Source organism: Orcinus orca, chromosome 2, assembly GCF_937001465.1.
Source record: "Orcinus orca chromosome 2, mOrcOrc1.1, whole genome shotgun sequence".
NCBI lineage: Eukaryota > Metazoa > Chordata > Mammalia > Artiodactyla > Delphinidae > Orcinus > Orcinus orca.
The window spans coordinates 155,364,127-155,379,742 of NC_064560.1; the positions used below are offsets into that span (position 1 = coordinate 155,364,127).

The 15,616-nt window shown below is 40.6% G+C and overlaps 1 protein-coding gene across 1 annotated transcript in view; it reads left to right on the forward strand.

The window, feature by feature from the left end:
* Positions 1-1,949: 1,949 nt before the first annotated feature.
* The window catches only part of CGRRF1 (cell growth regulator with ring finger domain 1), a 29,964-nt gene continuing 16,297 nt past the window's right edge, over positions 1,950-15,616 (forward strand). Inside the window, exons 1-2 of the mRNA XM_004279336.4 lie at positions 1,950-2,211; positions 14,188-14,327. Of these exons, the coding sequence (XP_004279384.1) occupies positions 2,108-2,211; positions 14,188-14,327 (244 nt within the window). The 5' untranslated portion in view covers positions 1,950-2,107. The remainder of the gene's footprint in view (positions 2,212-14,187; positions 14,328-15,616) is intronic.

Below are 15,616 nucleotides of genomic sequence, written 5' to 3' on the forward strand. Positions count from 1 at the left end.
GCTGTTATTTGATTTCCTGTTCTTGTTTTTGTTGATTTATTTTTAAAATCCCTTTGATGTAGTTTTAGTGGAGTTTTGGGAGAGAGCAAACTTATAGGCATATGTTTAATATACCACTTTCACTTGGAACTCCTTACATTTTTGTTTCCATTATGAAAATTCTTCATTGTTTATTGAAATAAAATTGCCTTTCACATTAGCCAAGATTTTGTTAAGTGACAATATCAAATGATGACAAAACCGAGGATAAAAGGGAGGCAACATAAATTGGTACAACATTTCTGGAGAACGGTGTTTCTTCAAAGGCTTAAGACATACATACTTTTTGAACCAAAAGTTCCACCTCTAGAAATTTATCCCAAGGAAATGATTTAGCTTTAAGAATATCACTGCAGTGTTGTTTTTAATAATAATAAAAAAAATGTCCAGGGCTTCCCTGGTGGCGCAGTGGTTGAGAGTCCTCCTGCTGATGCAGGGGACACGGGTTCGTGCCCCGGTCCGGGAAGATCCCACATGCCGCGGAGCGGCTGGGCCCGTGAGCCATGGCCGCTGAGCCTGTGCGTCCGGAGACTGTGCTCCGCAACGGGAGAGGCCACGACAGTGAGAGGCCCGCGTACAGCAAAAAAAAAAAAAAATTACGTTGGACAAGAGAAGCCTCCGCAATGAGAAGCCCACGCACCGCAACGAAGAGTAGCCCCCACTCGCCGCAACTAGAGAAAGCCCGTGAGCAGCAACGAAGACCCAATGCAGCCAAAAATAAACAAATTAATTAATTAATTAAAAAATTATGCTGTTGAACCAAGCTTCTCACACAGCACTACTCCAGAGAATACCCAATACGTTGTCATTCACCAAAGGATAGGTGAAGCCACAGGACAAATTTAGCTCATCTTCCTCCAGCTGTAATTTTACTGGTGATTTGGGAGTGTGGAAGGACTACTAGTTATCTATCTCTAGGTCCTTTGTCCCTTTCTTCCGTGGTAACAAATCCCTAATCTGTAGCGGGGATGCTGCGTTTCCCTGACTCCGTGGCAGCTAGGTGTGGCCTTGGGACCAAACGCAAACCCATGAGATCTCAGTGGAAGTGTTGAGAGAGACGGGTATAACTTTAGTTGGTATCTGCGATACCTCAACCACGGATTCAACCAACCACAGACTGTGTAGTACTATAGTATTTACTATTGAAAAATATCCACCTATAAATGGACCTTGTGCAGTTCAAACCTGCGTTTGTTCAAGGGTCAACTGTATATATGTATATGTATATATATGCACATATATACACACACATAATACATATTTAAAATTATTATTAAAGTGAAAATTAATGCAAAAAATATTCAAATATCTAATTCTAATTTGAGGGGTATAGGGGAGGAAAAAAAGAAAGGGATATGGGAGGACAGTTGATTTATTTCTGAGAATCTTGACACTCAATGCTAATTTTCCTCTAGCATTAAATCCAATTTGAAAAGGCTGACAAGGCTCCTATAAACTGCTTGTGAGACTCTTTTTGGTGTTTCGTACAGTGCCTATTTGTAAGTTTTGTACATAAAACAAGAGTAGGTGTGGGGTTATTTTACTTTGTAGATGCAGCCGCCCTCTTCCTCCCACAACCGCCTCAGATCTAATAGGCAGGATCTCAGGATTTTGACTCTGTGACGTGGATTTCGGACTGTGCCTCCTCTCTCTGGCATCAGAAAACACTACCTGAGTCTTGGGCGGGGTTGGCACCAACATCTATTCAGACTTTGCCGCAGACAAGCGCGTACCGCTGGGGCAGACCACGAAATAAGACGCTCGCTGGACACCAAGCCCGTGAGCCGGGAGCGGTGCGAGTCGCGGCCCCGCCCCTCTGCGAAGCCAATAACCCTGGACGGGAGCGGGAGGGGCGGGGCGAGCCCTGTAGGCCGCCTCGTGATTGGCACGCAGGCTCCCGCAGCCCGCGAGGCTACCCCTAACTAGTCTGCCGGAGCTCCAGGCTAGTGCGGATCTACAAAGTTTGTCCACTCCGGGGCACCGTAGTGGCTTTTACCCTGGCCGAGAGGGCCCGGCTGGGCTAGACTGGGCTCAGTGGCTGGAGCCCGGCTCAGCTTAGGAGACCCTGATGGCTGCGGTATTTCTAGTAACGCTCTACGAGTACTCGCCGCTTTTCTACATCGCGGTGGTCTTTACCTGCTTCATCGTGACCACCGGCCTGGTGTTGGGATGGTAAGTGCCCCAGGGCCAGGGGCAAAGGACGACGGGACGGACAGCCAGGGAGTGGGGTCGCGGCGGGCAACTGGGGGCAGAGGAGCTGGGTGGCTGCTGGACTGGGGCACCTGGGGCTGTCGGAGAGCCGGTGCCGAGGACTCCGACGGCTCCGACTGGCTCCGGGAGGAAAACAAGGTGGACACCGCACCTGCATCACTGCTCCGCATCATCGTCCGGTCCCCGTCGCTGCGCGCATCTGAGGGTGGTGCCGGATTGAGGTATTTTACCCAGCTTTGTTTCTAGACGATAAAGCAACCAGTAAGGGCCAGGTCTTGGTGTTAGGATAGAGAGGTTGTACAACAGGCTTTTGTCCGGAATTGGGGCCTACTGTGTGCCCGAGTGAACCCGCCATCCGCGGTGCAGTCCACAGACGTGGACAGTAAACCGAGCTGATCCTTGTTGTTCTGACCTGAACTGAGCACTTGGCCTCAGATCTTACAGTATAAGTTATAACTGACTGAACTCTGTTACCGTTTGAGAGTTTAATGGTTTCTACACATATTTCACACCTTTTGAAGGAGTATTTAGATCGATAGAACCATAAAGACATAATTTTAGAGCTGGAAGAGACCTTAGAGATAAGTTACAGTAAGGGGTAAGGGCACTTTACCTATTGGAGACAAGGAGAGTAGACTGTTAGCTCATCCCTGAGCAATTCTAGCTCAGAAATTCTAAAATTTCTCTCTTGAGGAGATGCCATTGTATCATGTTTAGGGAAGCCTTAAAAATACAGCTATTTGAAAGCATCTTACAGGCCTCATCCATTGAGGAGAGAGACATGAGCTGGATTTTGAAGAATGAGTATTTTGAAAAATAAATGGAGTTAAAGGTGTATAGTAGAGAATAGAAAGCATTTCAGAGAATACATGAGCAGAGGGTCAGAGAAGACATGCTAGCGAATAGAGCAGGCTGTGTAAAATGAGTTTTAAAATACCCTTTGAGCACATATATGTGATTAGGTTAAAGAAAGGACACAAGCCCTGGTCAATTTCTGAAAAATATGCCATCTTTAGGAACTAAGTAAAGTTTTAATGTTTTCACACTGCTTTCCACCCTATCAGCAGTAGATCATAAAATTCCTTGTTGGTTGGTGGGGGAAGAATAAGACCAGTTTTACACAATTTGTTATTCTTGACCCATCAGACTTTCTTGATATTGTTCATTTCAAGAAAGTTTGTAATTGGAGTTAGGAAGATGTTGCCTAAGTGAGAAAAGCTGTCTTAACACAGGACTTTTATTGACTATAATGTTAGTGTTATTGTCTTCAAGAGTGTAATTTTCCTCCATTAAGGAAAATAAGTAACTAGTTGATAATTACATTATATCCTTAAATTTTAATTTTCAATAGGCCTAATTATTTTAAAATTAATTTTCAGTCGGCCTAATTCAACTAATTAGGTATCTCAGATGTCCATCTTTAGTACTGGTAAGAGGAAAATAAGTGAAGACCATACTGATAATGATGGTGGCATCTGTGGGTGAAGGGTAGTTAGGAACCTCATGTTTGTGGTGGTTAAGAGACAGACTTTGGGGTCAGACAGACTTAAGCTTAAATCCTGGCTCTGCCAAATCTGGCTTGGTTTGAAAACTTAATGATTATCTAAACACTCCATTTAAGTATGACTTTTACAAGGGGTGGAAACCCAGGTAATTGTAGAACTTTCAAATGTCTGAACTAAGCACTGCTGAGGACACAAGACCATGTAAGTGCCACTCACTTCCATCCTGATTTGGGCCTAACCAGTTATCTTGAGCCTAACCCACCCATTCTCTCCATCTGGGTTAGCTTTGCCCATCTAGATAACCTTTTTACTAGTATTTATTTGCTGCCCTAAGCCACGGCTACAGATTCATTGAGTAGAAACAATGAAAACCATCTAGATCTCATCAGATCAACTATCTGATAGTTCTCTAGGCAGAAGGTAAACCCATTAATCCACTACGCTTTTTCACTATGCTTGTCATTTTTTTTTAACCTCCCCAAATATAATTTCAATTGGTCATCTGTTTTCTCTGTCATGGTTCTTACCTCGGTACTGCTCTGCATTTCTTTCCACTTTTCCCCTGTCCACTTGCACTGTGTGGGAATGGAGAAAGACAGGAGCACCTGGTTGTTGGAATCCCAGTGGCAATAGCAGAGAATCATGCAACTGGAAGTATGGTATCTCTATTTAACTGTGTGATGGTTTCTGTGAGCTCTAATAGCTACATTTATTAAGCTCTTGCTATTTACCAGGCACTGTGCAGAAAGGAGACCAAAATGCCATATACATCCTTTAATGGTTTCAAATAATCAGTGAACCTAACTCTGCAGCTACTCTCTGCTTCCTCTGGACTGCAGATTATTAAAGTGTCATCTCTAGGCTTCATACCACCCTTATATACTCTGCTCTATGAATCTGGGGCAGAACCTCTAAACCACGTTTCTTTACTAGCTCGCTGCCTCAATGAGGCTTTGCCTATAGGGGAGGGGGAGTGGAAGGCTAGAGGAGGGCAAAAGGACTTGCTGCTTTCTGTTTGATTCTTGTCTTCCTCTGTCTCACCATAGTGATGGTGCCTCACCCTGGCATTAACAGTTGGTCGCAGTTTATAGTTTTCCACTCTCTTAGAACCAGCCTTATTGAACCCCCTCAAAGATTTCAATATCCCTTCCTCAGATCCGAGTCCCACGTTCATGGGGGTCTTTCCTCCAAATTTCTAAGCTGTAGTAATCCTCTTTGCTCTATTCCTTGTCCTAGGTGTGATAGGTGCTTCCCACTGTTACTACTTCTTTGATGCTTAGTGTCCCCTTTTTGCCTTTTCAGTTCTTCAACATCTGGTTAGCAATTTTTTTACATTAAATTATCTGTTAAAATACTGGTGTGGTTTTGGTCTCTTGACTGATATATAAGAAATCGTTACTCAGAATGGGATCCTGGCGGGTGGGGGGGGACCTTCAAAGATGGGATTTGGGTTTGGTCATTTCTTTAGCTCTTTACCAATGGGAAATAAGATTCTAGTAATCCATGGCATGTGTTGGCCTCATAATTAATCAACTTACTACCTTTGTGTGATTGTGATTAAACGATTTCTGAAGTAAGTGCCTTGGGGGACCAAGCGCCTTAACACTTAACAGAAAGGAAATGACAAGCTCATGTCTTTAAACTCTCAGATCAAGTCTTAGAGAATCAAGAGTTTTTATGGTTTTATAGCACTTTACTTCATGCCACAAAGCTAAAAATTGAACACAGATTTATTTGTGCTGGTATTAGAATTACGTAGCCTTGTCAATGTCTCATTTAGGACACTGACTAGAAAAGAGTAGTTCCCTGAAACTAGGAATGGCAACATCTAAATGGACAGAGCTGAGAATCTTGAAACCCCAGTCATTCTGAGCTTACCTTCATGGTGGAAGCAGGCTGCTTTCCGTGTCTGAGAAAACTAGGCTTCTCTTGCTTGAAGATCTTGTAATAACCTCTCCCAGGGCAGTTGCTTTGCAAAGGGTGTTTATACTCAAGACGTAGCTCTATTACCTTTTGCCATGAGGCCCAGATCTCTTCATGTTCCTCAGGACAGGGACAAAAATCTGACCTAGTCAGAAATAGCCTAGCCTCTAAAAGAATTACAAAAGTTTGCTAATTTATATCATTGCGAATTTGGGTAGTATGTGTGAGAATGGAGTGTAAGTAGGTTAGGCCAAGGAGGATAGAAGGTAACAATAGAGCAGATTACATTTATTTATCTGGGTGTATTCTAAAAAAATGTCTAACTCTAAAGTGTTAACTCATACTTGGTTGACTGAAACTTGGACTCAGAGGTGCTCTGTATTTAATAAGGTTGGACTTCCTGTTAACCATTTGCTTCCTTTTCCTGGTCTACATTCCTGCAGCCCTGGCATCACCCTGGCAGTGACAGTAGGCCTGAGTAGCAGCAGTTTATTTTAGTTTACAGTTTTTCCTCATACCTAGAAACAGCCTTATTGCACTCCTTCAGAAATATGAGCACCAGCTGGCCAGCACTCCTACTGGAAAAGTCTGGGTCCAGCTCTGGGGGATTCCTTCTCCCAGCTTCTAAACTGTAATAATCCCCACTCTTCCTTTTGTTTCCTTAACCTTCGGAGGGATAACTGCTTCTTGCTAGGGTACCTCAGTGTCCCCTTGTTGGCTTTTCAGTCCTCCAGTACTTTAATAGTTCTGTATATTAAAATCTTTGTGTCGAAATAGCTGTCTCCTGCCAACCCTTCCTGATAAACTGACCTTGACTGTTTCTCATCTTACTTGTCGAATGCAGTAGGTTGTGTATGTGTGATGAGGTACAGATTCCTTCCTAGGGAAAGAATATAGCGTTATCTTGTATTTGCTTAGGGTACAAAATATATGACCCTTCTATTGGCAAGAAGTTTCTTGGAACAATCTAGAAGAAAACACAAAGCTCTTAGAAATGGCATTTCAAACCTTAATAGGGCCTTAAGATAACTTATTCTAACCCTTCTTTTTTACAATTAAAGGCACAGAATTTTAGAGATTGAGTAATCTCTAAAATTATTAGAGATTACTAAAATTATTAGAGATTACTGATGTGCTAAGTCTGTTAGCACATCAGTTTGCCCAGAAACAGCCCTCCTCCTCTACCAAGGATTCCCCCAAGAATGTTTTTTATATCCTGATCCAATCACAGTATCCAACTAGTCAAGTGAGGCCAACTTTGGGAGATTGCACAGGAGAGAAGCTTACCCCTCATCGCCGCCCCCGCCCAGATTAACAGCTGCCTGTGTGTTTTCTAATTGACTTTAGAACTCAAGGCTGAAGGGGTGATAAAAGTTGTTTACTGCTGAGCTTGACACGTTAGCCTCAAAGTAAATTTTTTGCAGGAGGGACTCGGTGAGACTCCAACAAGGAAAGGAGGTCAGTTCTTCTGATTCAGCTGCTGGGTGGAAGCTTAGGAAGTGTGTGCAGGGTAAGACAGTGTACAGGCAATATGAAAAAGTCTGGACAGAATTGGAAGTCCCCAGGTTACTGCTGTGCTGGAAGTTTAAGCAGTATGAACAAGTGCAACAAACACTTTAGAAATGGGAAAAAAAACAGAATTATAGAAAATTCCAGGAGGATTAAGTATGAAATTTTAACAGTAAAGAGAATGGAAAATTCTCTTAATGGAAAAGAAAGGGGTGGGAGGCTGAGTTTATATAAAAGAGAAAGTAATGAATGTTAAGAAACGTTTATTTAGTTGGTATTCTATTGCTAACAGTTGCCAAAATGACTTTGAGTGGAAAAAGATAAAAATGGAATTTGATTGAAAAGAAAATTGCTCAGTTTTCTATTTTACTGTTTCTTCTAATGTCATATCAGCCATGATCTGATACACAGGGCATCAGTGTCTTTATTCACGCTTTTGACTAAAAATGTGAAAAAGGCCAGATGTAGGATGGTGGCCAGAAACACATCACAGAGTCTACTTACTAACATTTTATAGAACCATTTGGCAGCACCAATTATGGATTGCTCTTTAGACAGTCTCTAGCATTTAACCTTATTCCAAATCATTTCTGCATATTGGCTTTTTTTTTTTTTTTTTTTTTTTTTGCGGTACGCGGGCCTCTCACTGCTGTGGCCTCTGCCTTTGTGGAGCACAGGCTCCGGACGCGCAGGCTCAGCGGCCATGGCTCACGGGCCCAGCCGCTCCGCGGCATGTGGGATCTTCCCGGACCGGGGCACGAACCCATGTCCCCTGCATTGGCAGGCGGACTCTCAACCACTGCGCCACCAGGGAAGCCCTGCATATTGGCTTTTGAGTAATACATTAAAGATAGAAATATTGGTCCACATCAAATACGTTTAAACTGTGAAAGTTGTGGATTTTTGTGCAAAAGAGCAAGTTCACGATGGGTCAGGTATGTGAAAAGGTTTAGGGTTATTCTAGGCTGAAAGCTCAACGTGAGTCATCAGTGTGTCAGCTGACATGATCTTAGACTACATTAAGTGTGATGTTTAGGACGAGGTGTTGTCAGGCTGTGATGTCACTCTGCTACACAGTGAACTCTATCCCCCTCACCCCCTGTTTTCCCTTCAAAGCGTGAGGATATCAAGGGAGCAAGGCTGGCAAAGTCAAATAAGGACCCAGAGCCTTGACTGAGTGCTGGCTGCACTAGCCATGCTTGGCTGACTCCTCTAAGAGGACAAGAATACAAAAATGTCTGAGATGGTAATTCAGAAGTGTAGCAGTGTTAGGCCATAATTCACATAAGGCAGTAATGAAAAGCCAAAGAGCAAAAACATTAACCTTAAAGGAAAAGGTTAATAACTTTTGTGTTAAAATTAAGAACCCTGTTCATCAAGAGATACCATTATGGGACTTCCCTGGTGGCGCAGTGCTTAAGAATCTGCCTGCCAATGCGGGGGACACGGGTTTGAGCCCTGGTCCGGGAAGATCCCACATGTCTCGGAGCAACTAAGCCCGTGTGCCACAACTACTGAGCCTATGCTCTAGAGCCTGCAAGCCACAACTACTGAGCCCTCGTGCCACAACTACTGAAGCCCGTGTGCCTAGAGCCCATGGTCTGAAACAAAGAGAAGCCACTGCAACGAGAAGCCCGCGCACTGCAGCGAAGACCCAACACAGCCAAAAATAAATCACACAAAAAAAGCATTCTCCATTTATGTAAAAAAACAAACAAAAAAACAAAAACATACTATTATGTACGTGAAAAGGCAAAGTGTAGAAGAGCTGAACATATATCCAATAAAGGGCTTGTATTCAGAACATATAAAGAATTTTCTATAAATAAGAAAAATAGACCAGTAGAAAAACAGGGAAGGGATTTCAAAGGGCTTTCACAAAAGAGGATATCCAAGTAGCAATAAACATAAAAAGTGCTCAGCCTCATTAATATTCAGGAAAGTAGAAATTAGAACCATAATGCAGTGCCACCACACACCTACCAGGATATCTAATAATGTTTTGACAAGGATATGGAGCAAGGGGAACCCTCATTCATTGCTGGTGGAGTGTAAATTGATACTACCACATAGAGCAGTTGTTAAGATTATCCACCAAAGTTGAAGAAGCACAGACCTTATGGCCGAGAAATTCCATTCCTAACGGAAGTGCATGTACATGTATGTGCATTGAGAGCCTCTTATGAAAATGTTCATATAAACATTATTCATTATGGCCGAGAATTTCCATTCCTAACAGGAATGCATATGAACAAAATGTTCATATAAACATTATTCATAATGGCCGAGATGTGAGGACAACTTAAATGTCCATTAAGAGTAGAATGAGTAAGCACATTATGGCATGTTTGTACAATAGAATACTATACAGCCACAAAAATGCTCTAAGTATAGATACAAGAATGAATCTTCAACATAATGTGATAAAATAGGAACTAAAAGTATACACAGCATGCTTCCACTTATATGAAAGTTCAAAAGCAGGTAAACTAAATTATAGTAATTGAAATCAGGATAGAGAAGGAAGGGGTAGTATGTGGGAGGTGACACAAGGAGACTTTCTGAGGATATTATTTTGGTTCCTAACCTGAATAACAATTATTTTGTTATTCAGAAAAGTACTTTGTGTACTTTTTTATATGTATGTTGTCCTTCACAGTAAAAAGGTTATATAATATTAAAAGGCCAAAGATTGAGCAAGATTCATAACAACTTTAAAAGATGTTAAATCAAGGACCTTAGGATATTAGAAAATGTAGACCCAAGATTAAGCATGAGGCAGAGAAATTAAAAATCGAGAGAGGGCTTCCCTGGTGGCGCAGTGGTTGAGAGTCCGCCTGCCGATGCAGGGGACACGGGTTCGTGCCCTGGTCCGGGAAGATCCCACATGCTGCGGAGTGGCTGGGCTCGTGAGCCGTGACTGCTGAGCCTGCGCGTCCGGAGCCTGTGATCTGCAACGGGAGAGGCCACAACAGTGAGAGGCCCGCATACCACAAAAAAAAATAAAAATCGAGAGAGGAATTTCTTTTAATAATAGATGTGCTTTGCCAACTGTTGATGTGATGCTGGGCCAAGCAGTATTGGATAAGCACGCTTAAAGAGAAGCAGCACTGCACATGTCAAATTATTTGTTTCACTCTGAGGTGTATCCAAAGCCACAGAGCAGATATGTTATATCCTCCTACAATACTGATTTTATGTAAGGATTTGGAGAAATAATATTTTTATATTAAAACCAAATATATTATGGAGTATAAAAAGCATTTTACAAAGGAATTTTATGCTCACGATGGACTGCTTCCAGAAATTTCCCCAAAGCCTTGCCTTTTGTGGTTTCTGGCTTCTGTACCTTAAAGCAGCAGTCCCCAACCTTTTTGGCACCAGGGACGGGTTTTGTGGAAGACAATTTTTCCATGGACGGGGAGGGGTGGGGTGATGGCTCAGGCGGTAATGTGAGCGATGGGGAGCGGCAGATGAAGCTTCTTTCGCTCACCCGCAGCTCACCTCCTGCTGTGCAGCCCAGTTCCTAACAGGCCTCTGACCGGTACCAGGGGTTGGGGACCCCTGCCTTAAAGGATTCTTTAATTGAAATTTTTAGGTACAACATTATAAAGTACCTGAAATACAGTACTTGAACCTACAGTAGAAATGAACACCATGAGCTCTAACTTCTAGCTTTTACTGCTGGTACTGTGGGTATAAAGAGTAAGGCAGTATGGGTAAAGAAAGAAAAGGGTGGGGAGAGGTAGGGAGAATTAAATAATGAGGAAAGGGCCAGGGAATATAATGAGGAGTATGCATAGAGTGGTGTTTTTTTCTTTGCTTTTTTTCACTCCAAGGGACAAAGGAAAGAAAGGGAAGGTGTTATGGCTGTAACAGGAAGGTTATATCTTGTGTCCTGCCACTCCGTATGCCTGACTTGACCTCTAAAGGGCACTGGGGCAATGGTGAGCAGTGGAGACAAAAGCTGTGGGGTAATTGATTCTGAGAATCAAAGAGGAGAAGTTACTGGATTTCTGTTTTCTCTCTTCCAACCCCTAAGTCCACTCCATCATCATCATCACTGTAAGCACTTACATAGTGCCAAGCCCTGTTATAGACATTTACAGGTGGGGAAACAGTTACATAGAGGTTGAGTGATTGCTTAAGGATACATGGCTATTAAGTATCTTGTTTCTGACTTTAGGAAGAAAGCAGTTTTTGATTAAGTATGATGTTAGCTATACTTTTTTTTTTATTGCCTCTCTTTATCAGGTTGAGTAAGTTCTTTTTTTACATTCCTGGTTTGCCGACAGTTTTTATCAGGACTAGACATTGGATTTTAGCAAGCAGTTTTTCTGCATGTATTGAGAAGATTGTATGGTTTTTCTTTTTTAGTTTGTTAATGTGGTGAATTACATTACATTTTTAATGTAATGTTAAGCCAGCCTTGCATTCCCGAGATAAACTTTGCTGGGTCTCGACATATTTTTATATACTGTTGGATTTAATTTGCCAAAATTTTGTTAGGAATTTTTACATTTATGTTCCTGAGTGGTATTGTAATTTTCCTGTATTGTCTCTTCCCCTCTGCTGCAGACTTCAGTCACATGTATGTTAGCCTGCTTGAACTTGTCCCTCAGCTCACTGATGTTTTGTTCTTTTGTGCAGCCTTTTTCCTTTGTGTTTCATATTGGATACTTTCTGCTGCTATGTCTTCAAATTTACTAATCTTTTGTTCTGTAATATCTAACCTGCTGCTAATCCCATCCAGTGTATTTTTCACCCAAAACATTGTGTTTTTCATCTTCAGAAATGGATTGGGATCTTTTTTATATCATCCATGTCTCTATATTATATGCTTGATCTTTACTTATTTTCTTGACATATGGAATATAGTTATAAAAATTATTTTGATATCCTTATTTACTAATTCTAGTATCTGTACCATTTCTCTGCTCATTATGGGTTATATTTTCCTGCTTCTTTGCATGCCTGTTAATTTTTTATTGGATGCTAAACATTGTGAATTTTACCTTACTGGGTGCTGGATGTTTTTGTATTCATACAAATATTCCTGAACTTTGTTTTGGGATTCAGTTAACTTACCTGGAATGCTTTGATCTGTTAGAGGCTTGCTTTTCAGCTTTTTAAAGCAGGAACAGAACAGGCTTATCCAACTGTTCTATAAAATTAAAATCATTTAGAGTGAAATTTTATTTCATTTGTGAATCTTATTGGCTTTCTCTTAGCATTAGATTTATTCATGTGTTTTGAAATTTTAGTTTGCAACCTAAATTTTGGTGGAAGTCCCCTGCCCCCCTCCTTTGTCCTCATCCTTGCTTGTTTAACCAGATTTCTAGACCCCCTCATCAGGGAGTAGGTCTTATAATGAAAGTTCTGTCCCATATTGGTATAAGCCTAACCCAGCTCCTGGATTCAAGCTGTGAACCTGGCTCTGGCCCTTGTCTTGAGTGGACAACCTGTAAGCCCTCTTACCGTGTGAAGGCTTAGTTGCCACTGCCTGCTGCCAGACTCAGAACCCATCAAACCATGGCATCTGCCTTACTCATTACTTTGTATTTCTTTTCCTTTTCAGATCCGTAAAGATTTGTCTTTTAACCCAGCTGTCTCTTTTTTATTACAATTTATTATTAAAATTTTCAAACATACAGAAAACTTAAAAGAATTACATAGTGAACACACATATGCCCATCACTTAAGTTCTACAATCAACATTTCACTATAATGTCTTCATTACATATCTGTCCATCCATCTGTTCCTCTATCTACCCATCAATCCATGTTAATTTCTTGATTACTTCAAAGTAAGTTATACTCTTTATCCATTAAGTACTAAAGCATTGCATATATTTAGCTAGAGTTGAATATTTGTTTTTCTTTGTATTTTTCTTTTGAAGTAAGATTTATATACAGTGAAATGTACAAATCTTAAGTGTTACCAACATATCATCTATACAACTCAAACCTCAGTCAAGGTAAGAGCATTACCATCACCAGAGAAAGTTTCTTTGTGCCCTTTCCCAGTCAGTCCATACTCCTGCACCCCTAGAAGAACCATTGTTCTGTATTTTATTTCTACCATAAATTAGTTCCGCTTGCTCTAGAATTTCCTATTGTGGAGTCATAGAGCATGTACTCTTTTATGTAAGGCTTCTTTTGCACAGTATGTTGTTTTTGAGATTTAGCCATGTGGTTGTGGTAATAATTTACTCCTTCTCATTGCTGAGCAGTACTATTGCTTTGTTTAAACACACCTGCTGTTTGTTTACTCATTTCAGTGCGGTCCTTCTGATTTCTCTTTTTATTTTTTTTTCATCTATCACTGCTAAGTGTGTGGAGAGAAGAGAGTGCATTAAAGTATGAATCTAACTGTGCTATCTTAACCTAAAGTCCCCTGGTTTAACTAATGTGTTTTCATTTTAAGTTGTTTTGTTTAAACTGAGTAAACTCAGCTGCTTTCTACTTTTATAAGGAATTGAGTTTATCCCTTCCATTTTCCCTCTAAGTCTGTTCATTATCACATTTTTACATGAAATTTAAAAGTAGAGAATATGTTATATTAATGAAAGGCTATATTTGGTGTTTAAAAGTTCTCTTGTCCCATAAATAATATCAAGTAGTCTGCACATTAAATATGTATTTGCTTTTCATTTCATTTAAAAAAATTCAGTAATTCTATCTTTTTGCTACCGTGTTAGGTTCATTTTATCTATAATCATGGCACTCCTTTGTAATCAACAATAATTAACAGTAGAACTCTCTGTTTTCAAGAGTATGTTGATTCAGCCAGCCAAACAATATATTGCAATTCTATGGGGCCTCTAATATCTCTTAGTTTTGGATTAATTCTGCAATATAATGTAAAATTTTGAGTAACTGAATCTATTTTTCTGATACTTATGTTAAGAGGAATAACTAATAAAGCACAGCATTCTTTACATATAAAGTTTCAATATTTATTAAAATTATGTCTTATTTTATTTTTACCTTTCTTCAGGTTTGGTTGGGATGTTCCAGTAATTCTGAGAAATTCGGAAGAGACCCAGTTCAACACAAGAGTTTTCAAAAAGCAAATGAGACAAGTCAAGAATCCTTTTGGCTTAGAGATCACCAGTCCATCTTCAGCTTCAATTACAAGTTGGTGGCTATTTTCCAAAGATTTTTCTCTCTTTCTATAGCCTTTTAATAAGCCCTTTAATTTTCTTTCTCTACTGCTTAGCCCTTTAATTTTCTTTCTCTACTGCTTTCTCTTCCTCAGACTTAACAAACATTTATTGAGCCCCTATTCTGTTCCAGGAGCTATGCTACATACCAGAGATACAAAGACTAATAATACACAAACCTTGCTCCTAAGGAGCGTATCAACTAGTAAATAGAGGCATTTGTATGAGAAAAATAAAGTATCACAGGTGTTAATAAGAGAAGTCTGTTAGGACACTGTGCCATTTTCATTGTTCTTCAGTGCAGTGAGAAAAGTAAGGCAGTGTAGTATAAGTATAGCTAATGTAAGGTTGCTACCCTTCTGAAGAACAGCCATCTTTTCATCTGAAATTATGGTATTTTGGTATTAAATGGTAATAATAAATGGTGGTTGTTTATTTCTGTACTTGGGGAAATAAATTGTCTGCAAGATCATCTAGGAACCACTGGAGTAAAAGAAAGAAGGAAAAGGGTTAAGTTTGGGGAAGCATATACAGGAAAAGCTTCGTAAAGAGGAGAGTGCTGTGTGTGTCTCCCTCCGTCTTATTTTTCTCACCCCCCCCCTTTTTTTTTTTGATGAGTAGAGTTTTGAGATAAGTAGGTGTTTATCTTTGGGGATTGGGAGAAATTCTAGGTAGAGAGAGAAGCACGAGCACAGCAATGAGATATAAACAGAATAATACATTAGAGAAACAATAAGTAGTTTGTTATGTATAAAACATAGGGTGGGACAGGTAAGAGAGAATAGTCAAGGCAAATTCAAGTTCTTTGCGTGGGTCCTCCATAGACAGATCCTATCGCCAAGGTAAGGAGTGCAGGAGGAGCAACAGGTTTTGGAAGAAAGGTAATGAATTCAGTTTTGAAATTGTGACTTTGAAATGCTTCTGTGACAGTTAAGTAGAGATATAGAGTAGGCAGTTCTCCACACAGTTCTGTAGCTCTACAAGAATTTCTGGGCTAAGACCCTATCATTTTTCACACTTGCTCACATTTCTGGTACCTTCTAAACAAACAACCCCAAACTTCTTCAACTTGTCATCTTATTCTAGCGACTGTCCTCTTTCTCTTCCTCCCTTTGCAGCCAAGCTTCTTAAAAGTGGTTTGCATTTGCCTTCTCCTCTTAGCTCGTTCCCTTTTACGCCTCAGATGATTGCGGTCTGATTTTTGGCTGTATCCCTGTACTGAGATGGCCTTCTCCAAGGTCACTAATTACTGCTTCAGCCCTC